At 50.3% G+C, this 22,420-nt stretch overlaps 1 protein-coding gene across 3 annotated transcripts in view; it reads right to left on the bottom strand.

Moving 5' to 3' along the window:
* The window catches only part of INSRR (insulin receptor related receptor), a 35,351-nt gene that overhangs the window by 3,782 nt on the left and 9,149 nt on the right, over positions 1–22,420 (bottom strand). For 2 of the 3 annotated variants that reach the window (XR_015947459.1, XM_035137260.3), the window contains exons 2-17: positions 19,180–19,740; positions 13,958–14,273; positions 11,297–11,439; positions 10,594–10,738; positions 10,303–10,517; positions 9,396–9,522; positions 8,628–8,866; positions 7,983–8,150; positions 7,699–7,888; positions 6,832–6,873; positions 5,782–6,083; positions 4,816–4,952; positions 4,080–4,245; positions 1,644–1,755; positions 1,239–1,309; positions 540–769 (exon numbers count right to left, since the gene is read on the bottom strand). Coding sequence is in view for 2 of the 3 variants with exons in the window: in XM_035137260.3 (XP_034993151.1) it covers positions 540–769; positions 1,239–1,309; positions 1,644–1,755; positions 4,080–4,245; positions 4,816–4,952; positions 5,782–6,083; positions 6,832–6,873; positions 7,699–7,888; positions 7,983–8,150; positions 8,628–8,866; positions 9,396–9,522; positions 10,303–10,517; positions 10,594–10,738; positions 11,297–11,439; positions 13,958–14,273; positions 19,180–19,740 (3,164 nt within the window). In the remaining variant the exon portion in view is untranslated. The remainder of the gene's footprint in view (positions 1–539; positions 770–1,238; positions 1,310–1,643; positions 1,756–4,079; positions 4,246–4,815; positions 4,953–5,781; positions 6,084–6,831; positions 6,874–7,698; positions 7,889–7,982; positions 8,151–8,627; positions 8,867–9,395; positions 9,523–10,302; positions 10,518–10,593; positions 10,739–11,296; positions 11,440–13,957; positions 14,274–19,179; positions 19,741–22,420) is intronic. The other variant, XM_060269767.2, reaches the window with a different exon arrangement.

Below are 22,420 nucleotides of genomic sequence, written 5' to 3'. Positions count from 1 at the left end.
AAGGCCAGCTGGCATGTAGAGGACGCTCTCAAAGTCCTCAACCCACAGGCAGGAGGGGGGTCCAGTAACCCTAATGCCACCTCCACAGAGTAGGCCAGGATTAGCATTCCCACACTGCAGAGTTGAATGGGGCAGGATGAGAACCTGGCAGATCACCTCCGACCCTCTAGCAGAGCAAGACGGGGGCAATGGCGCTCCCTCTTTGCATTGCTGCAATTGGTCATCCAAACACCAACTTTGGCACACGTCTCACCACCCCTTGTCATTTAACCACATGGAAGCTGAAATCTAGCCTGTTCCTCTCTGGGAATCCAGGGAGGGCTGCCCTGAAGTATTTTGCAGCAGACAATGCCCACCAACCCACAGATCAAGTTGCATAATCCCTGAGGCTGATCAAGCTATTTTGGCACCCGAGGCAGAATGTCCGATGAGTGTCTCCCCCTGGGAGAACAAAGCACAACAAAAACAGCACTGGTACCATATGCTGCTTTTCCTGACACCGAAACTCAGCTGTCCAACGGGAGGGCCGGCCCACTTACCACGTGGTGGCACCTGAAGGCTTTCATGACCGAGGCCTCATTCAGGAACTCGATGCGCTCCCGCGTGGTAGCCAACTCATTGACCGTCTTCAGGGCCACTCTGGTCTTCTCTCCCTCCTGTTCGATGTCCTGGGCAAGCCCTTCGTAGACCATCCCAAATGAGCCCTGGCCCAGCTCCCGCAGCACCGTTATCTTCTCCCGCGCCACCTCCCACTCATCTGGGACGTACACTAGCAAAAGAGAGGCACCGAAGGAAAAGCACAGAGCGCTCAGTGTGGGGCCCACACATACGCCCCCCCCCAAGGCAAGGCTGGGGGGCCTGGAGGGTGGCGGAGGGGCAAGGCCAAGAGTAGAATCAGGTGGAGAGTCCTCCTGCACAAGCCCCGCTGCAACACTGAGCATAGGCACAGCTGCTGCGAGGAGCCCACGCCAGCCTTCCCCAACCTGGTGCCCTCTAAAAGATCTGGACCAAAACTCCCATCAGTCCCAGCACGGTCAGGTATGAGGATGCAAGCCAGGAGTCCAGCAAAATGTGGATAGCCCCCGGCTAGGGACAGGGTAGGCTTAAGGCATCATCCATCAGTTCCATAGAAATCTCCACCTGTGCCCTCTCAGACAGAGGGTGCCCCTGTGATAATGGCGCCGTGCCCGCCTCTGCCTCGGGGTGCCTTGCGACTTTGAAAGGTGAGCCGTACTCACTGTTTGAGGTGCTGAAGTATTCAGGGTTGACTGAGGCATACAGTGTGCCACTGGGGTATCCCTCTGTGCTTCTGGGAGGGAGAGAAAAAGGGCTTTGCATGGCAGGTCCTTTGCATGGCAGGGACCACAGTGGCGGTGAGTTCCCCTCCCCCTTAGGACCCTCCCTGTGGGATTTTGGTTCAACATCATTGCTGACGTGGTCCATGCCAAGTTAAATCAACATTTCTCTGCCGGTAGAAAGTGTGAGCTGACCCTTCCCCAGAGAATGTTCTGGAAGGAACACACACTGACCATCAGCTCTTGGGAGCTGGAGACCCATAACATCTGGAGGGCCACAGATTCTCCACCCCATGTTGGGGGGGGGGCACCTCTAACAGCACCAGTGTCCTGCCGATTCCATATTACCTTTTCTTGTTGTATAAGAAAACAAAGACGGCCAGGCAAGTGATCCCCACCATCAAGACAATGGGCATCAGCGTCAAGAGCACATAGAAGTTTCCGGGCTCCTCTTCCTCTACTTGTAAGGGGGTTAATGGAAGTAAGTTGGGGGGGGGCAGAGAAAGAAATATTTAATTATTACATAACTATTTAACATTGATCAAACAACAAGCCCCAACTGGGTTTATTTGTGTGTTTTTAATATTCTAAGCGGGGATCCTGGGCCATTTCAGGCTCTTAGAAATTACATGTACACAACTCACAGTCTCCACCACTGCAATGGCTGCTCAGGCAATATTTTGTCTGCTTTCCTAACATTTGGCACCATGTGATAAAAAGGATTCTAAATTCACGCACTAAATGACCCACAGCATTGTGGTACAACTGCTGGCCATCATTTGGGCTCCCCAATTAAAGGGGACATGCTAAGCCTCTGAGGAATAGAAATAAAGGTAAAGGTAAAGGGACCCCTGACCATTAGGTCCAGTCGTGACCGACTCTGGGGTTGCGCGCTCATCTCGCATTATTGGCCGAGGGAGCCGGCGTATAGCTTCCAGGTCATGTGGCCAGCATGACAAAGCCGCTTCTGGCAAACCAGAGCAGCACATGGAAACGCCATTTACCTTCCCGCTGTAGCGGTTCCTATTTATCTACTTGCACTTTGACGTGCTTTCGAACTGCTAGGTTGGCAGGAGCTGGGACCAAGCAACGGGAGCTCACCTCGTCACAGGGATTCGAACCGCCGACCTTCTGATCAGCAAGCCCTAGGCTCAGTGGTTTAACCACAGTGCCACCTGGGTCCCGAGGAATAGAAATATTGTCCCCATAAACATCCTCCCTTCTGTGCTCCCAAGGGGAGGGAGACCTACATCACTTTCTGCACAAAGGCAGCCTTGATTACTTGAGACATAAAGCATTTGCTCCCTTTTCTATCTATTAATCTCTAGACACTTGGACTGGGGTATATTGTTTTGGGAGGGGGGTGTTAAGGGGGGTTGTTACTGATTTTTTAAATCTTTATTTTAGATTTTATTATGATTTATGTGGAAATTGTCCAATTTGGCTGTGTATTTTTGATGTTTTATTTATTGTTGGTGATTACTTCTGTAATGCTGTATTTTTTCATGTTGTAAGCCACCTCGAGCATGGTTTGAACTATGGAAAGGCAGCATACAAATAAAATTATGTATGTATTGTTGTGAGTTTGTGGGTGCCAGACTACTCTAATCCCTGGATCTAGCATGTGTTTTTATTTATACCCTGCTCATCTGGCTGGATTTCCCCAGCCACTCTGAGAAGCTCCCAAAATAATAATAATAATAATAATAATAATAATAATAATAATAATAATAATAATAATGTGATAAAAGATCAAACATTTAAAACTTCCCTAAACAGGGATGCCTTCAGATGTCTTCTAAAAGTCGGATAATTGTTTATTTCCTTAACATCTGATGGGAGGGTGTTCCACAGGGTGGGAGCCATTACCAAGAAAGCCCTCTGCCTGGTTCCCTGTAATCTCACTTCTCACAGGGAGGGAACTGCCAGAAGGCCTTCGGAGCTGGACCTCAGTGTCCGGGCTGAACGATAGGGGGTGGAGATGCTCCTTTAGGTCTACTGGACCAAAGCCGTGTGGGGCTTTCAAGGTCAGCGCCAACACTTTGAATTGTGCTTGGAAACGTACTGGGAGCCAATGTAGGTCTTTCGGGACCGGTGTTATATGGTCTCAGCGGCTGCTCCCAGTAACCAGTCTAGCTGCCGCATTCTGGATTAGTTGTAGTTTCTGGGTAGAGTGCCAGGCTAGGTTGTCTTGAGGTGATAAGCCCTGGGTGATGCTCACTTTTGGGGCTGAATATTCTCCTTTTGTCACCAAGGCCCACAAAGCCACCATCTATTTACGGAAGGGGGTGAGGGCTGTGTGACTGGACTACAGCTCCTACCAGGTTTTCAGGCAGCTGGTCCTGCTGTCTCCTGGGGCTGGAGCCCAGGAACAGCAGCAGGTTCCCCTCCCCTGTTTTTATTCACCCAAGCAGCTGTGTGCTTCTCCTCTCTGCCTCGAAGGGATCTCTTTCTCCATTAGCCCCCAAGGTTGCTCTGAAAGTGGCCAAAAGGAAAACTCGCTGCCTGCATGCTCTTTTTTCTGGAGTTCCCCAGAACATCCCAGCTGCCAGCATCTGGGGCCACATTTTCATGAGATGTTAACCCAGAGATACAAAGGCCCAAGCTGTTCCAGGCGTCTGTGCTTGCCCTGCCTCCCGCCCCCACCCTGCATCATCACAGGGTTTCTCCATTGTGTCACCAGATGAACCTCCCTGAACTGCCAGGCTTGCTTAGTCAAAGTCAAACCATTCTCTTCCTTCTCTCTTCTGCTTGCCTTGCCTATGCACAGCCTCTACCACCTACCCGGCCCCAGGATGTAAAACTTGATCAGTCCGGTCCACGAGCCGTTCCCTGACAGTGAAGTGGCCCGGACCTTGGCAGAGTAATTTCCAGGCTGGAGGAGGTCGAGGAGGTAGCCCCCGTTCCGAGTGTAGCGGTGGCGAGAGACGCAGACAACTGAGGTGACTTTCTGCACAAGAGGAAGAAGGAAGCCAAGGAGGAGACAGGCGTGAGTGGTGCCTCAGGGGCCTGTGGATCCCTCTTTACAGTAGACCTGGAGGTGGGGAAGTTTGAAACCCTAGACTTGTGGCTGCTGGGGGGGGGCAGGATGCAGTGGTTGCAAGTGGCAGGGTCTAGTTAACCAGAGCCAGGATGCTACTGCTACTGGATCAGGCCAAAGGGGGACCACCTAGTCCAGCATGCCGCTCCTTCTCACAGTCGCCAACCAGATGCCGCCAGGGGGGGGGGCACAGGCAGGACAGGAGCAGGCGCAGCCCTATCCCTACTGAGAATTTCCTGTGCTGGTGTTGCTGAGCACGCTGCCTCTGGTCCATCATGACTACTAGTAACATTAGAGAGCCTTATCCTTCATTAGCATGTCTAATCCCTCTTTTAAGTCGGTCGCCATCACTACCTTGTGAGGCAGCAAATTCCTCCCTCCTGCCTGTCCTGAATCTCCAAACCTTCAGTCTCCTGCTGCTAATAAATGTTCCAGCGCTTAGCCCTGCTGCCACCACTAGGCCTCCAGCCCCTTCCTCACCTCACTCTCCCGGCTGTACTTGATTTCGTACTTGAGGATGAGCCCGTTGGGGTTCTTCGGCTCCTCCCACTTGAGGAGGACTCGGTTTTTCCCCGCTGGCTCCCAGGTCACATTGCCAGGGATGTTGTCTGCTTGAGCTGAGCAGAGAGAGAGCAAAGCAAAGAAACTCCTGAGTTGGCTTCCAGTGGAGTCAGGTGTGGGATTTAGTACGGCTGACGGAAGCCCATCACACTCTCCCTTCCTTCCACCCTTTGCCCAGGCAGGGTGAGAATGAGCACAGAGCTCTTCGTAGCTCATGGGACACCTTATGCAAAATGCCCATTCCTGGATCACATTTGCATCATTCCCAGACTTGGACCACCCATGAAGCAGACTACGGCAAGGGCCTCAGGTGGCAGAATCCAAAGTGTGACTCCACAAACGAGCCCCTGCCACCGTCACCACCAGAGAAGTGGTTGCAGCAGCTTCCAAGTTCCGGCAAGATCTCATGAGAGCCCTGCGCAACATTCCTGAGACCCCAGGAAGTGAGATAGAGGGCCTTGCTGAATGAAGTCTTGGGCAGCTGGTGTGTGGCCTCTGCATTATCTCATCAGAATCTGGAAGCCACAGCCACACAACTCCAGTAATTGAGGTGTTGGCAGGGGCAGCAAGGGGGAGGGCAGATGCACTGGGCAACATTGTCCCATTTCACCGCAGGTGATGAATTGAGACAGGCCGCCCCTGATCATTCCAGTAGGGAAGAGTCCGTTGATTCAGACAACGGACTGCAGAGGCTACTTACCAGCTAGTGATGGGGACGGGAGTTGTACAAAGAGGCAGGACCAAGGCTGGGCTTACAGTGAGGCAAAGCGGGGCAGACAGGCCAGGGGCATCAAGGGGCAGCTGAGCTCTCTGCTCCTGCCTGGGACTGATCCCCCCCCACACACACACACACATGGCTTGCTGGGAGTGCTCTCTGGCACTTACGTTCTGGCATGGTTCTGGCAAAGACAAAGGTGGCAGCGCTGCAGCCCACAGTCTGCGCAGCGTGGTTGCAGGCGTGGATGTCGATGCGGTACTCAGTAAAATGGCGCAGGTTAGAGATCACCGTCCGATCCCGGACCACTTTATCCTCAAAGATGCGGAAATCCTTCTCAGTTTTGGAGCTACTGGACCATGTGCGGTTTGGGGTCACTCCATTCCCCAGGATTTCTGGGGACGATGTGTTGGCAAAGGCATGGCCAGGAACAGGGGTTATGGCAAAGGTGTCCCTGCGCCTCTTTGGGATCCTGTCACAGCAAAGGAAGCAGAGCGGTGAGGCCTTGGGGGCATAGTGTGGGGTAGGGCAGACCTGTCTACTGGGAGTTGATGTTTACCCTACAGCAGGCATGTCCAGCAGGTAGATCATGATCTACCAGTAGATCACTGGACATCCGCGGTAGATCACTGGTAAATCATTGGCTCCCCCCAAAGAAGCTGAACAACTGTGGCTCCCCCCCTCCTCCCTGAAAAAACTCAACAACTTTGACCTGAACCCCAAAAAAGGGGGTAGATCACTGCCAGTTATTAACTGTGAGTAGATCGGTCTCTTGGGAGTTGGCCACCCCTGCCCTACACCTCAAGGTAGATGACAAGTGTCATGCCCAGCCCTTAGTCCACAAACCAGACACAGTCGGGTTAGGGTCCAAACTTAGTCCAGCCCCCAAACGTATTACAATAGAAAGCTGAACTGGATCCACCCAACAGTTAAGAGTGTGGGGATGTTTGAGTGCCTGGAACTTGGTAGGCAAAGGCAGGCAATAGGAAGAAAAGAAACTTCTGGTCCTGAAGGGGTTGGGGAGAGGGGAAGAGACCCCCTTTTCTTCCTAAAATGGGTCCATTCTCTGCAACCTGATAGTCTGCACTGTCTGTACATTTTGAGAGAGCCTCCAGATGGTGGGGCAAACTTGAGGCATCCATTTAAAAAAAACATTTCTAGTCCTCAAATGAAAATGTGTGAACATTCCTTTTCATTTTCGGCTACACATTGCAGCTTACCTGTAAGAGATCTTGTTGATGGAAGTGACTTTCCAGGGGGGTCTGAAAAAGGACAAAGAAGGTGAAAATCTCCGCTTACTACCCCCTGGCTCCAGCTTTCTCCTCTGCCTCTGGTGAATATTTTAGCTGATGATAGTGCAGCCACAGAGGTGGGAGCAGGTGAGAGTTGGTGGCTCAAAACATCCAGAAGGTACAAGGTGGGAGAAGACTGAGGTCGCACGTCACTGAGGAGGGGACTCCCCACCCCAATCTCTGCCTCAGACAATATTGGAGAGCTGCTGTCGCTGCCAGTCAGAGTAGACATTACCAGTAGAGATAGGTAAAACAACCCTGACCTAGTATAAGTCAACTCATGCCAGTCTTTTCAAACTTTTTCAGACTAGCCCTGCAGGACACTTCTGGAAATAAGGCTTAGGAATCTCCTGAGCACCAGTTGTTGTTGGTTTTTTTGGGGGGGGAGGGTTGCTGGGCTTGCAAGCAGTTGACAGTGCCATTCCTGCCTAACATTTTCAGGCTCAAGATGGCTGCTCTCCAGTTGGGGAAGGAGCGCTGGGAGTCAGTGGAAGGTTTGGAGCAGGCACCCCCAAACTGCGGCCCTCCAGATGTTTTGACCTACAACTCCCATGATCCCTAGCTAAGAGGACCAGTGGTCAGGGATGATGGGAATTGTAGTCCAAAACATCTGCAGGGCCAAAGTTTGGGGATGCCTGGTTTGGAGTACCAAGATGGCAGAGAGAACCACCCACCAGTTCCGACAGGCTCTCCCACCTGCTGACCATTGCTGCTGTCAGCCCTGACTTCCGCCCGCCCATGGAGTCACAACCCCAAAATGCACAGCCTGGCCTGCACAGCTCTAGCCCTGGTCACCTGGGGATGATGATGGAATTATGCAGGAAGTTTTCAAACTTCTTCTGGAAAGAGACGGTTTCATCCCTCAGGGGGCTTTGCCCCACAGGGCTTTGACACGGGCAGCACTGCTGCTCCTCTCCAACCTCCTGGCCTTCGCCGTTGTCTGTGTCAAAGCGAGTGTCTGCACTGCTGGTGGGCAGGCGGAGGCCTGGCAGGGCGAGAGGAGAGAGAGAGGCTGTGAGCAAAGGCCCTTTGGGGGCTGCATGAGGTCCATGTGCCACGGAGCAGGCCAGCCACCTCACCTTTGTGGCAATAGTCATTGACAAACAGCTCAGAGTCCTCAGCCAGCTGCTGCCACAAGACCAGGTAGTAGGCGATGTTGCCATTGGGCTGGCTGGGTGGCTTCCACCGGACAATGAGGTGGGACGAGGAGTTGGACATGGAGATGACGTCCCGGGGAACTGTTGGAGCTGGACATCAACAGGGGAGCAGGGGAATGTAATTGAAAGAGAGAGAAAAAGAGAGAGGGAGAGGGAGAGAGAGAGAACCAATATACAGAGCCAGGGTGTTGTAGTGGCTAGAGTGTCAGACTACAACCTGAGAGAGACCAGGGTTCAAGTCCCCATTCAGCTATGAAGCTTTCTGGGTGGCCCTGGGCCAATCACTACATCTCTCAGTCTAACCTAATCTCAGCCATCTTTAAAGTTTTGAGGTGGCCGCAGTGCAGGAAGGATCACAGCCCTCCATCTCATGCTAGGCCTCTTCTGCCTCCACAGAAGGGAGTGCTCCTTTCAAGGTCCCTCTGCTGCAGGCCCAGAACCCCCACTGCATCCCAGCAATTCTACTCAGAGCCCAGTCCAAGTCCCAGGAGCAGCTCTGGCGCCCAGGGGTGGATGACATTGGTCACAGGCTCCTGTTCCTCTCGCTCACCCGCCCGCCCGCGTTACCTGCAGGCATGGTACGGATGTAAACCACCTCGCTCTGAGCCCCGTAGTTGCGCCTCTCCTCGGCGGTGGTGAGGGTGATGGCCCGCACAAAGATGGCATACTGGGTCCAGGGCTTGAGGCTCTGAAGCACCACCCCCGGCTCCTGCTCGTTGTTCAGGGGCAGCTCCACATCCACCACGTTCCAGCTGTTGGCACCGCAGGCATCCTGCCCAATGTATTCCGTCACGTTCTGGAAGGGCCTGGGAGATGAGGCACCCAAGGGAGGGTCAGGCCTGCAGGAGCAGCCAGGAAGGTAGCTTGGCTCCCCTCCTGCCACTTCCCGGCTCTCCAACTGCCGGGCACTTGGCAGACCAAGAAGGACGTGCAAAGAGATTCGTTTCGGTTTCTCACTTTCCCCACCTTCAGTTCAGTTCTCCACATTTCCACATCAGTTTGTTCTCATTAAAATTCACCAGCATTTTAGTATGTGTTTCTCCTAATACACACATTCTTGCAAAGCAAGGTTCCCAATATAAGGCATTTCCTTTGGTCTTTTCACTAATATATTTACCTCTATGCACACTGTACCCTCCTAGCCTGTGCTTTTCAGTATACATTCAAGTTGCACTGCAAACTTCAGAGAGTCATGAAGGACAGCTGGGTCTTGGTTCGCATACAGTTCCAGAAGGGGCGGATCTTCCCCTTCAGGTGTGCTGGGTGTCCCCTGCAGCAGCAGCAGCAGAAAAGAGCAAAGCCCCCCCCCCCACCAGAGGCTCCCCAAGGACTTACGATTCCTTGTAGTAGATGATGAAGCTCAGGCGGTCATGATACTCTGGGGGCCGGTAGCGCTCCCACTTGAGGAAGATGCGATCTGACTCAGTGGTGTTGGACACAAAGCGCAGGGTTTGGGTCTTGCCTGAAATATAGGGGGGGGGGTAAAACCTGGAAGGAATCTTGAAAACTGGCATGGGCGAGGAGTGGGGGAGGAACACAAGTGGCTTCAGGGAGCAACAGTGGAGCTGGCAAGGAGCCCTGGGAAATTTCATGGGCAAAGGTCAAAATATCTTTTTCATTTCTAGCTGTGCAAATGACAAAAATCCCAAACCCTGATTTCACTGAAAATGTTCTGGGAGAAAAGACCTGCAATAAAAGTGGGCCGGGGGGCGGGGAGGGGTTGGGATGACAGCTGCTGCTGCTGCTGCTGCTGCTATTGGGGTTGCAGGTTTCAACTGCGGCACCCTAAAGATTTAACAGTTTGAAGGTATCTTGCCGTTTTGATGCAGCAAATGAACAGGGCTGCTGCCCCTCTGATATGGCAGACAGACCAATGAACGAAAAAGCCAGGCTCCATGAGCTCTGGTGGTGGCCAGTTTTAAGCAGTGAAGCCAAAAGGACCAACCACCCCACAAGTCCAGCCTTTCCCCAACTTGGTCCCCCCACCAGATGTTGCTAGACTCAAGTTCACCTCATCATCACCCCTGACCCTTGGCTGTACTGGCTGTTGGAGCGACTGGGGGACAAGAGTAACAACAGCTGGGGGCACCAGTTTGGGAAAGGCACCCCAACTTCCTTGTCAGGCAACCCCCCTCTCCATCTCCGATTGCCATGGCTACCCTCATTACTGCCTACGAGGTGTCCTCCAGGGTCCCTCGATGCTGTGCCCCCCCCAAGCCCTCTTCCCCCCAGAGCAACTCACAGGAGGCTCGATCGCCATTGGTCCGAGGATTGATCTCTGCTTTGTTTTGTCTGCCCTTTGTCCCTGTGATCTCCTCCATGCGGTAAATCTCTGACAGGCAAAGCCTGGGGTTGAAGGCAAAGTACATCTTGCCAACGGGGATGGAGAGGGTGTAATGGCTCCAGTCCCAGAGCTGCTGGAGGTTCTGGTTATCCAGCACGTAGAGCGTGTAGTTCCTGGAGGCAAAACGGAGGAGGGTGTTTTACAGCCCGCCCTGCCAGGGTGGAGCCGTGCCCTTGCCCTCTGACTCACCCGTCCACCATGGAGTCCCCTCGGATGAGCTTGAGGTTCTTGAAGAAGGACAAAGAGATGAGGGCAAAGGAGTGCTTGATCTTCAGGAAGCCCGTGATGGTCTCGATCAGACCAAGACTGCCCTGCAGGGCGGAGGCCAGGTTATCTGTAGGAAGGGAGAAGCAGCTTTTAGGCTTTTTGCATGTTTGAAAGGATTGCCTGGTGCTGTGCTGTGTTCTTTCTTCAAGCACTTTATGCTTTTCAACACACATTTCTTTTACTTTTTGAAAAACCTGTCCCAAGAAAGGGGAGCTGGCTTCCTAACTGGCATTAATAATAATAATAATAATAATAATAATAATAATAATACCTTTATTGTCAATGTACAAACTGTGTACAATGAAATTAACCAAGCCTCCCTTCCCCCCCTCCACAAACACTCAATCTCATTGCACTCTGTGTGCTTGTCGCACAACACACCAACCCCAAAAGTCAGTTACACTATATTATTTTCCATTCAGCAGCCTAACAGCCCACGGATAGAAACTGTTTTTTAGCCTATTGGTACAACTGATTATACTTCTATATCTGAGGAAATCTGGATGCATGGCAGGATCACCCCCCCTCAAGTCATCCCTCTAAAAATTCAGTCCCTCAGTGGGCAGAGGCCAGACCTCCCTCCCTGGAGTGCCCAGCACCCTGGGGCACAAAGGGAGCCACTCACCTCCCCGGCGGATGTTCAGGATGAGGTTTCCCTCGATGAGGGTGCAGCCAGCCAGGTCCTTGGCTGCCCGTGTGGAGTCAATGGTCTTGGTGCCCACTTTGCATTCCTTTGGGCAAAGCCCCTCACACTTGTGGCAGAAGATGCTGAAAGAAGGGGGGTTGGGGAAAAGACCTGGGGATGATGCACCCACAATGCAGGGAGGGGCCTCTCTCCACCCCTCACATCTCAGAGGCACCACAGAGGAAGCTCTCAGCTGATCTGCACCAACGTTCCTCTCACCACTGAGCACACGTCTTCCTTCCCCCAAAGAATCCCTCAGCCCCCTTAGCAAACCACAGTTCCTGTTAGTATTTGTAATGTAATTTCATTGGAACTGCATTTCACAAAGATGAAATGGTAATGGGCAAAGGAGGTGGCAGTTGGCAACTGGCAGTTGGGAGTTGGCTGGTTCTCTCTGAGAGTTCTATCTTGACTGGGAAGGGGAGAAGTGAGGGGACCTCTGGCAGACACTGTCTGCAAGAGTCTGTAAATAAGACTTGAGGTTCAACTGTAGCCAACCTGTCAAGTAAAAAGATTTATCTTCAGCTATCTGCATAAGGCATTTTTTTTAATCACAAATAGCTAACAGTTCCCAGGATTTCTTTGACAGACAGGAATGTCTTTTAAATGGATAGCAGGGCAGCAACAGCAGCCACAAAGAACCAACTTTGGGTTCATATTCACACACTTTCATTCTCTCACACACAATATCAGCCCGGCAGGCCCACAGCAGGCAGGATCAGGGCAGGACCCTCGACAGGGCACATTTCCTATCCTGGACCCTGGCCATGTGAGTGAGTTTGTAACCTATACTTGTTTTTGGAGGAATGGATGGAAAATGAGATTCTGATTCGACATTAGGAAGAACTTTCTGATGACAGGAGCTGCTTGAAAGTGGAACAGGCTCTCTCGGAAGCTGGTGGACTCTCCTTCAGGGAAGTAGTCAGACACGCACTCTGGACTTTAAGGTGTCAATTTCAAAAAGCTGAAGGAGCTACTGAGTGTGATCCCGTGGTCAGATATACTAAATGAGAAGGGAGTCCAAGTAGGAGGGTAGTTTCTAAAAGGAGAAATATTGAGGCACCTAAGGAAACCGGTGTGGGTGCATAAGGAGCTTTCAGATGAGCTGAGAGTTAAGAAGGGCATGTATACAAAATGGAAGAAAAGGGAAATCACAAAGGAAGAGTAGGCTACACATGTGAAGCCAACAGTTGCAAGGAGAAGGTCAGGCAGGCTAAAGCTCAGAATGAGCTCAGGCTTGCAAGAGAGGTTAAAAATAATTTTAAAAGGTTTCTTCAGCTATGTCTGAAGTAAGAGGAAGAACAAGCAAGTGGTAAATGTGGGTTGAATGAGGTAAATGTCAGGTGGATTTGTAGCTAGTTGACTGACCGAACCCAAAGAGAACTCATTAACGGTTCGTCATCATCCTGGAAAAAGGTGACAAGTGGGGTGCCACAGGGTTCTGTCCTGGGCCTGTTGTTGTTCAACATCTTTATAAATGACTTGGATGAAGGAATTGAGGGGAAGCTCATCCAATCTGCAGATGACACCAAACTGGGAGGGGTAGCTAATGCCGCAGAAGACAAAATCGGGATTCAAGACAACCTTGGGCGCAAGCTAAGGAAATGAATTTCAATAGGGAGAAAGGTCAGGTTCTGCACTTAGGCAAGAAGAACCATATGCACAAATATAGGATTGGGAACCCCTGGCTTACTAGCAGTAGATGTGAAAAGGATCTAGCAGTCTTGGTACCCCTAGCTTAACATGACTCAACAGTATGAGGCAGCAGCAAAAACAGCTAATGCTATTCTAGGCTGCATCAACAAAAGTATACTGTCCAGATCAAGGGAAGTAACAATATCACTCTATTCTGCCTTAGTTAGACCACACTTGGAAAACTGTGTCCAATTCCAGGCACCACAATTTAGGAAGGTGTTGACAAGGTGGAATGTGTGCAGAGGAGGGCAACCAAGAGGATCTGGAAACTAAGGCTTACGATGAGCGCTTGAAGAAGCTGGGTATGTTTAGCCTGGAAAAGAGGAGACTGAGAGGAGATATGTTACCCATCTTCAAATACCTCAAGGGCTGTCACTTGGAGGAGGAAGCATGCTTGTTTTCTCCCACTCTGGAGGTTAGAACTCAAACCTATGGCTTCAAGTTGCAAGAAAGGAGATTCCGACTAAATATTTGGAGAAACTTTCTGACAGTAAGAGCTGTTCAGCAGAGCAAAAGACTCCCACAAGAGTGGTGGACTCTCCTTCTTTGGAGGTTTTTAAACAGAGGTCGGATTGCCATCTGTCCTGGATGCTTTAGCTGAGATTCCTGCATTGCAGGGGGTTGGACTAGGTGAGCCATGTTTCCCTTCCAACTCTATGAGTCTAAGTTTTTTAACAGAGGTTTGTTATCCACCCGTAAGGATGGTCATCCTTTAGTTGTGATTCCTGCATTGCAGGGGGTTGGACTAGATGACTCTTGGGGTACCTTCCGATTCTACCATTCTATGATTCTGTGAAAACTGGGGCAAAAGTGTTTTAAGTGACCTGATCAGTCCAACACTTGGCAGAAGACAACTGAGCTCTCAGGCCCTTGAAAAGTGTGAGGCCGGCAGGCTGGCCCCCTCACCTGCTCTCGTTCCTCTTGTAACCCGAGGGGCACTCAGAGAGGCACTGCCCCTGGTGGATGACAAACTTGGAAGAGTCGCGGGGGTTCTCCGACACCTTGCGCAGGCTGGCGCAGTGCTCCGCGGTCACGCAGCGCCACCCTTCATACTCGTAGGTCAGCTCCGGGCAGGATCTCAGGCAGTGCCCGTTGAAGTAGAAGTGGTGGCAGGCAGTGCAGGCGTGGCTGTCTCCCGGGCGGTGGCAGCTCCCCAGGCACTCTGGGTGGCAGCACTCGGAGGAGCTGGTGCAGGCAGCACCCCCCACTTTGCAGGGACACACTGCAAGGGAGAGAAAGAAGGCGGAAGGCGGAGTGTGAGGCAACAGCAGCACTGGGAGAAAGGGGATGCGCCACTCTGGGGCTGCCCCTCAGCTTCTCATCCCCCCCCCAATCCTAATTTTAGCTCCCTTTATTCTACACACACTCATGTCTGCAGATTTTTAAAAAGAGCCACATGAAAACCACAGGTGCATTTTTGCGCACATTTCACCTAATATATATATATATATATATTTGTACCCAATTTTGCTTGTATGCCTCTTTGCAAATAATTCCCCCCTTAGCCAGTTCATTTTTTGTATATTTCCACTAACACAAGCATTTTTGTGTGTATATTTCACTAATACAGTAGACCCACAATTTACGTGCAGTTAACCTGTGTGCATTTAAAAGAAAAATTGAAAAGGGAGTAGAAAGACCCGACATTGCACCCAATGTGTTTTGACTATACGTGATGTTTGCTTTATTTGCTATCTCTGTAATGTAACCTCTGTGTGAGTTGCAAGTCTACTGTATAAGCATTGGAGGAGTGAGAATTTCGAAAAGCAAGCTGAGTTTTTTGAGCATTGGTTTAGTTGAGAGCCTGGCTGTGGCCCAATGTTCATCTGACTGACTTCCATTCTGCTCTTTTATGCTTTGTTTTAGTAATATTCTATTATGCCACCTTGGAAAAATATTTCTAATTTGAAAGGTGCCCTAGAAGTCAGGGCCGGCTCACCCATGAGACAAGGAGAGGTGAATGTCTCAGGCGGCAGGGTCCACAAGGGGCAGCAGAACACAATGTAGTTCTTTATTTCCTGCCTTGTTTCTGGTGTCATCAGCATATAAACTGATAGTAAATAAACTCCACCCTGTCTTAACACTTTTTAGTATTTCAAATCCTAAAGCTTCAGCTAACAGCCCTATGGATACAGCAAACAGCAAGGCCGGAGCAGGCAACCTTGCCAAGCATAATTTAAGCTAGTTGCCTCCATTTACTGGCACGTAGACATTTGGCTCCTGAGAAATCTCTATGTGGGACAAGAAGCTACAGTTAGAACTGGATATGGAATAACTGATTGGCTGAAAATTGGGAAAGGAGTACGACAAGGCTGTATATTGTCTCCCTGCTTCTTTAACTTATTTGCAGAATTCATCATGCAAAAGGCTGGACTGGATGAATCCCAAACCAGAATTAAGATTGCCGGAAGAAATATCAACAACCTCAGATATGCTGATGACACAACCTTGATGGCAAAAAGTGAGGAGGAATTAAAGAACCTTTTAATGAGGTTGAAAGAGAGCACAAAATATGGTCTGAAGCTCAACATCAAAAAACCTAAGATCATGGCCACTGGTCCCATCACCTCCTGGCAAATAGAAGGGGAAGAAATGGAGGCAGTGAGAGATTTTACTTTCTTGGGTTCCATGACCACTGCAGATGGTGACAGCATCCACGAAATTAAAAGAAGCCTGCTTCTTGGGAGAAAAGCAACGACAAACCTAGACAGCATCTTAAAAAGCAGAGACCACCTTGCTGACAAAGGTCCATAGAGTTAAAGCTATGGTTTTCCCAGTAGTGATTTATGGAAGTGAGAGCTGGACCATAAAGAAGGCTGATCACTGAAGAATTGATGCTTTTGAATTATGGTGCTGGAGGAGACTCTTGAGAGTCCCATGGACTGCAAGAAGATCAAACCGATCCATTCTGATGGGAATCAGCCCTGAGTGCTCGCTGGAAGGACAGATCCTGAAGCTGAGGCTCCAATACTTTGGCCACCTCATGAGAAGTGAAGACTCCCTGGAAAAGACCCGGATGTTGGGAAAGAAGGAGGGCACAAGGAGAAGGGGACGACAGAGGACGAGATGGTTGAACAGTGTTCTCGAAGCTACCAACATGAGTCTGACCAAACTGCGGGAGGCAGTGGAAGACAGGAGTACCTGGTGTGCTCTGGTCCATGGGGTCACGAAGAGTCGGACACGACTAAACGACTAAACAACAACAAAGACATTTGGGTTTGTATGGATCATCTTAATTCATACCACAAATTGACCTCCCAATCTGTATGAGTCTGTTAATGAGTTAATGAACCAGAGGAGCCCTCCTGGCCCAGGCCCAAAGGCCTCTTTCACCCTCTCTGCTGCCCTAGAGATGGTCCAGCCCACCAGGAGTTTGGCCAGGTGGTGCCAAAGGGGAAATCTAGGCCAAATCTCAGCTGCAACTCTTGAAACATCGCACATCTACACAGCAGTCCTGAGAGGCACAGCTGGCCGCCTCGCCCAGCGAAATAGGAGGAGGCCAAAGACCCGTCCAAGAGGGAGAGCGCAAGGCAGCTGGAGGAGGCAGTTGCATGCGCATGATAACGATCTGCCTGTGTGCAGTGTATATTTCATTAGCAGCTCTCTTGTTGACAGCAAACAAGCCCAGGAGACTCACATACTTTTATGAGAGTTTCACAACGGTGAGACAGGGCTGCAGCTGATTGGGGGGAGGGGTCTCCCCCAAAGGACAATACAAAGGAGACCAGGAGGGCATGGAGGGCTGATTCTAAAGGAGTAGCTCTTCTCAGTTCACTTACTAGATACTACACTGGCCTAAGCTTTCTGCCTTTCCAAAGACACAGCCAAGTTTATCCCACACAGAATAGATTCCACAGATCAGCTGGGGAAACAGCTCTGCCACTTGGCAGTTCAGAGCATTTCTCTAAGGAATCCTGAAGGAGCCTGAAAGGTTCCAGAAACTCGCCAAGGTGATGCTGGGAACGCCAGACCAGCAGCAGAGAGCAAGCCTGTGGGATCAGACCAAAGGGGGCCCTTTCAGTACAGCACCCTGTTCTCACAGCGGCCACCCAGGTGCCTTTGGGGAGCCCACAAGCAGAACCCCCCCACATGACTCCCAGTGACTGGTATTATTCAGAGGCACACAGTTTCCAGAATAGCAATCATGGTTTAAGCCTAAGGCCAAGCTAGGGCCTTTTCAGTGGCTGCTCCCAGATTCTGCAATTCCCTCCCTGGAGAAGCCACACTGGCTCTCCCTCTTTGCTGTCCTTCCGCCGACAGGTGAAGACTTTCCTTTTCCAACATGCTTTTGGAAACAGACTGCTTTTAATGAAATGGCTGGGGCCATGTTGTTGGATTGTAATTATTTGCACAGGTGACAACTGTTTTGGGAGTGCCCAACTGATGCGCAATCACCAATGTGCAGCTCCATTTGGAACTGGAAGAGGGCGGAATGGGGGGTAGGACAGGGCATGAATAGACATGCTCTGCCGAAGCATGCAGGGGCCAGGAACAAAACCCTCACACAAAATGCTTGCCGCCTACAGTGGTGCCTCGCTAGACGAATTTAATTCGTTCCACGGGTCTATTCTTATAACGAAAAATTCGTCTAGCGAATCCCATAGGAATGCATTGAATTTTTTTGATTTATTTTTTTTGCCCATAGGAATGCATTAATTGAATTTCAATGCATTTCTATGGGAAACCGTGATTCGCTAGACAAATTTTTTGTAAAACGAATTCGTCTAGCGAGGCAACCTCCGCTAGAAAAATCATTTCTTTAAGCGAAAATTTCATCTTACAGGGCGTTCGTTAAGCGAGGCACCACTGTATATGTTTTAAACAGATTATATATATGTACGGTAAATAGTTTTAATTCTATCCATGTTTTTTTTAAAAAAATATTGTTGCTTTTTATTGTTTTTATCTGTAAGCTGCCTTGAGCTCCGTTAGGGGGAAAGGTAGGGGATAAATAAATGTATCGTCATCACTACTTCCTGTAGGAAATGAACAGAATTAGGGATCTGTCCTTCTGTGGTGGCATTTTTAAAAAAAACCAAGGCGCTAGAGGGCAGGCGTGAAACACAAGCATCCAGGAGGGAAATGAATGACATCACCAGAGTACCTAACTTGCTCACCTCATGCATCCGATTTTGGAGAGCTCCTAAAAATAGGCCACGAAAGAATTTAAAAGTAAAGCACCTGTTTCCTAATATGTTCCTCTGTGTAAACACAGGAAAGAACAAAGTTTATTGGGTCCTTGTTTTGAGGAGACTTATGCAGAAGCTCCCAGGCCAGATCATACTAGCAACACCTGTGTGTATCTAGGCAAATAGCTAGCCAGGCTCCCAAGACAGCCGTGGCAGCAGAATTAGCCATGAGCCCAGGCAGGGAAGAACCTTCAGTGTGTAAGGAGGCAGGTGCAGGGAGGGAGGGGAGGGAGGAAGGCGGGCACTCCCAGCTCAAGCAGCAGCAGCATGAAAGGAAGGGGTTAAAAGGACACAGGCATGTCCTGTTTCCATGGAGGGGGGGGGGCTTTTGCAGAGCCTGGCTGCAGCTGAATCAGGCCCAAAGGGGCTCATCTAGCTTGGCATTCTGTTCTCACAGGGGCCAAACATTTTCCTGTGGGAAGGCAGCAAGCAGGACCCGAGCACGAGAGCCCTCTGCCCTCCTGTGGTTTCCAGCACCTGATATTCAGAAGAGCAGAGGCAGAGCTATCATGGCTAGAAACCATCGGCAGCCATCTCATTTGAGAGCCACAGCAGGACCTGTGCTCTCAAAACCCAGCATTATTCACAGCAGCCATTGACAACCTTGTCCTCCATGAATTGGTCTAATCCCCTCTTAAAGCCCCGGCAACTTCACCCCACCGTGCCTTGTTTGGTCCTGATTCTCCACTGCCCTTGGCAACAGCTAGTTATATGATAACTGTTGGATTTGTGGCTGATGGACTATAAATAAATTATATTTGGGTTCGGATTAACTGTTGTTTTTACTGTTCCCGTGCCAAGGAACTCTTTCTGAAGCACAATGGGAATCAAGTTAGCCATAAAGCCCTTCTGCTCCCTTGCGAAGTTCAGCCATTCACAAGCCCCCTCTCGAAGCAGCCACAGGTACCACATGCCCAGGGTGGACCTGGGTCAACCGACCTTTCTGGCAGTAGCTGGAGGTCCAGCAGCGATACTCCAGCTGCCCCTTGAGGCTGGTCTGGGTCTGGACGCAGGGCTTCTCCACGTCCAGGATGCCCGGGCACACGTCGGCACACTCCTCCGCGGGCTTGTTGTGCAAGATGATGTTTTGCTCCAGGGCGTGGGGGGTCTGCATCAGTCCCCAGTCGATGGTGGAGATGTGGCAGAGCTCTTGGTTGCGCTCGATGCGCACGGAGCCGTTCAGGATGTTGGTCATGCTGTGCAGGCCAATGTCACGCAGGTGCGGCATTTCGAAGATGACCAGGGCATAGTTGAAAAAGAGGCTGGTCCCCCGGATGACCGACAGGTTGGGGAAGAGGTCGCGCAAGCTCTCCAGCCCGTAGACGCGGAAGAGCAAGAGGTACTCCGTGATCATGACCAGACGGGGGAAGCTAAAGGGGTGGAAATCCTCGCTGCTGGTGGTAAACAACAGGAGGATCTGCAGGTTGCCCTCGATGATGGTGCAGTTCTCCAGATTCCGCAGCTGGGAGACATCAACGCGGATATCCATGCTCTCGCAGACTGCAAAAATGGGGAATGGTGGGGAAAGAAATTGAGTCACCAGGACATGAAGGTGAAAACAAGAAGAACAGCTCATGCTCTTCACCTCCCACACTGTTCCAGCACACAGCTGCAGCATTTGACCCACACAAACTCTTAGACTCATAGAGTTGGAAGGGAGCCCAAGGGCCATCCAGTCCAGCCCCCTGCAATGCAGGAATCTCAACATTCTTGCACCGCCTGTTCATGTGAATGGCTCAGGAGTAAAGGCTGCTCCTTTCAGCCACCTCAGAGGGCCTCTGCCTGACACAGGGAGCCTCTGTCTGTCTGCATAGCCAGAAGAAAAGAGGATGTACAGACCTTTCAAATTTGCTTTCCCATTTTCCCAATCTTACATTCAGCTCACCCCATTTCCACAACAGTTCTTAAGCCCTCATGAAAACCCACCAGCACTTTATTTATTTAGAAAAGTATTTATATGCTGCCAACTCAGCAGGCCTGTTGTCTTTGTCCATGGAGTTTTCTTGGCAGGGATACTGGAGTGGCTTGCCAGTTCCTTCTCCAGGTGGATCACGTTTAGTCAAAACTCTCCACTATGACCTGTCCATCTTGGGTGGCCCTGCATGGCATAGCTCATAGCTTCTCTGAGTTATTCAAGCCCCTTCGCCACGACAAGGCATTGATCCATGAAGGGGAGAGACTGGTGCTGGAGGAGACTCTTGAGAGTCCCATGGACTGCAAGAAGATCAAACCTATCCATTCTTAAGGAAATCAGCCCTGAGTGCTCCCTGGAAGGACAGATCGTGAAGCTGAGGCTCCAATACTTTGGCCACCTCATGAGAAGAGAAGAATCCTTGGAAAAGACCCTGATGTTGGGAAAGATTGAGGGCAATAGGAGAAGGGGACGTCAGAGGACAAGATGGTTGGACAGTGTTCTCGAAGCTACGAACATGAGTTTGACCAAACTGCGGGAGGCAGTGGAAGACAGGAGTGCCTGGCGTGCTATGGTCCATGGGGTCACGAAGAGTCGGACACGACTAAACGACTAAACAACAACAACAAACTCAGCAGGCCACAACAGGGGGCAGATGAGATGTATATCTCACCTTTAAAAAGCAGGACAAAACAATCATTGAAAGGACTGTACTAAAATTTCCTAGTTTTCCTCGATGCTGCATTTTATGCTATTTTCACTAATACATAACAGCTTATGCACGCTTTCACCTAAGATATTGTTATAGGTTTGTGGGTGCCAAACCCCTCTATCCTTGGATCCAGCAAGCGTTAAAGCTAAGCCAGGCTAGCTTCGTGTTGAGGAGACTGACGGGGTGGTGGGCCATTAAGAGAACAAAGGAAAGGGGGCTCTGCGCCAGACAATAAGTGGGTGGGGGCCCTACTTCAACTCTTAGATAGCTGGAAGGACTAAGCCTGAGTTTTACAGCAGAGTTTGCTATGGTGTGAGCCAGAAGTAAAACAGCAAGGAGAGGCTCAGAAAGCAATGTTTGATTTATGATGGGATCCAACCAAGGCTGTAACTATGAGAGGAGAAGAAGCAAGACCTTTTGGGGGTTTGGAGGCTGGGAGACCCTCCAGCGTAGGCTCAGTTTGTATATCATAAAGACACCGCAGTCTCCTCTGTGCCTCATTCCAAAGGGAAACACAAACTCTGGGAAAGCATCCAAAACCCCTGTGATCTCTCAGCGCTTAGAGACTGGGGTGGCCTGAAACAATACTGTACAGTACAGTCTGCGCTTTTGAAAACAGAACAGGAATTACAAGGCAAAGACGCCTCATTGCTCCTATCCCCACACCCTCCATCAGGGAGAGGCCCAAGACCCCTGCTGGGCACAGACACCCCATTTTCAACACCCGTCTTGTTGCACCTGATGGAAGGGAAAACTCTCCTCCCAGACCCTGAAACAGCTTGGCTTATGGATCCATTAGTCGTATTTCTCAGACCACAGGGTGCTCCTTCTCTTGTCACAGTGGCAAAGCAGGACACATTGAACAGAAAAATAAAACAATACTATAGTAAAACAACAACAACCCTACAAGAAGCTTTAAAATAAACTTTATCATAGAATCATAGAGTTGGAAGAGACCACAAGGGCCATCCAGTCCAACCCCCTGCCAAGCAGGAAACACCATCAAAGCATTCTTGACATATGCCTGTCAAGCCTCTGCTTAAAGACCTCCAAAGAAGGAGACTCCACCACACTCCTTGGCAGCAAATTCCACTGCCGAACAGCTCTTACTGTCAGGAAGTTCTTCCTAATGTTTAGGTGGAATCTTCTTTCTTGAAGTTTGAATCCATTGCTCCGTGTCCGCTTCTCTGGAGCAGCAGAAAACAACCTTTCTCCCTCCTCCATATGACATCCTTTTATATATTTGAACATGGCTATCATATCACCCCTTAACCTTCTCTTCTCCAGGCTAAACATACCCAGCTCCCTAAGCTGTACCTCATAAGGCATTTTTTCCAGGCCTTTGACCATTTTGTTTGCCCTCCTCTGGACACTTTCCAGCTTGTCAGTATCCTTCTTGAACTGTGGTGCCCAGAACTGGACACAGTATTCCAGCTGAGGTCTGACCAGAGTGGTCACTGGTACTATTACTTCCTTTGATCTAGATGCTATACTCCTATTGATGCAGCCCAGAATTGCATTGGCTTTTTAACTGCTGCATCACACTGTTGACTCAT

This window comes from Zootoca vivipara, chromosome 16, assembly GCF_965207765.1.
Source record: "Zootoca vivipara chromosome 16, rZooViv2.hap1.1, whole genome shotgun sequence".
Classification (NCBI taxonomy): domain Eukaryota; kingdom Metazoa; phylum Chordata; class Lepidosauria; order Squamata; family Lacertidae; genus Zootoca; species Zootoca vivipara.
This window is presented reverse-complemented; position numbering and strand designations above follow the sequence as displayed.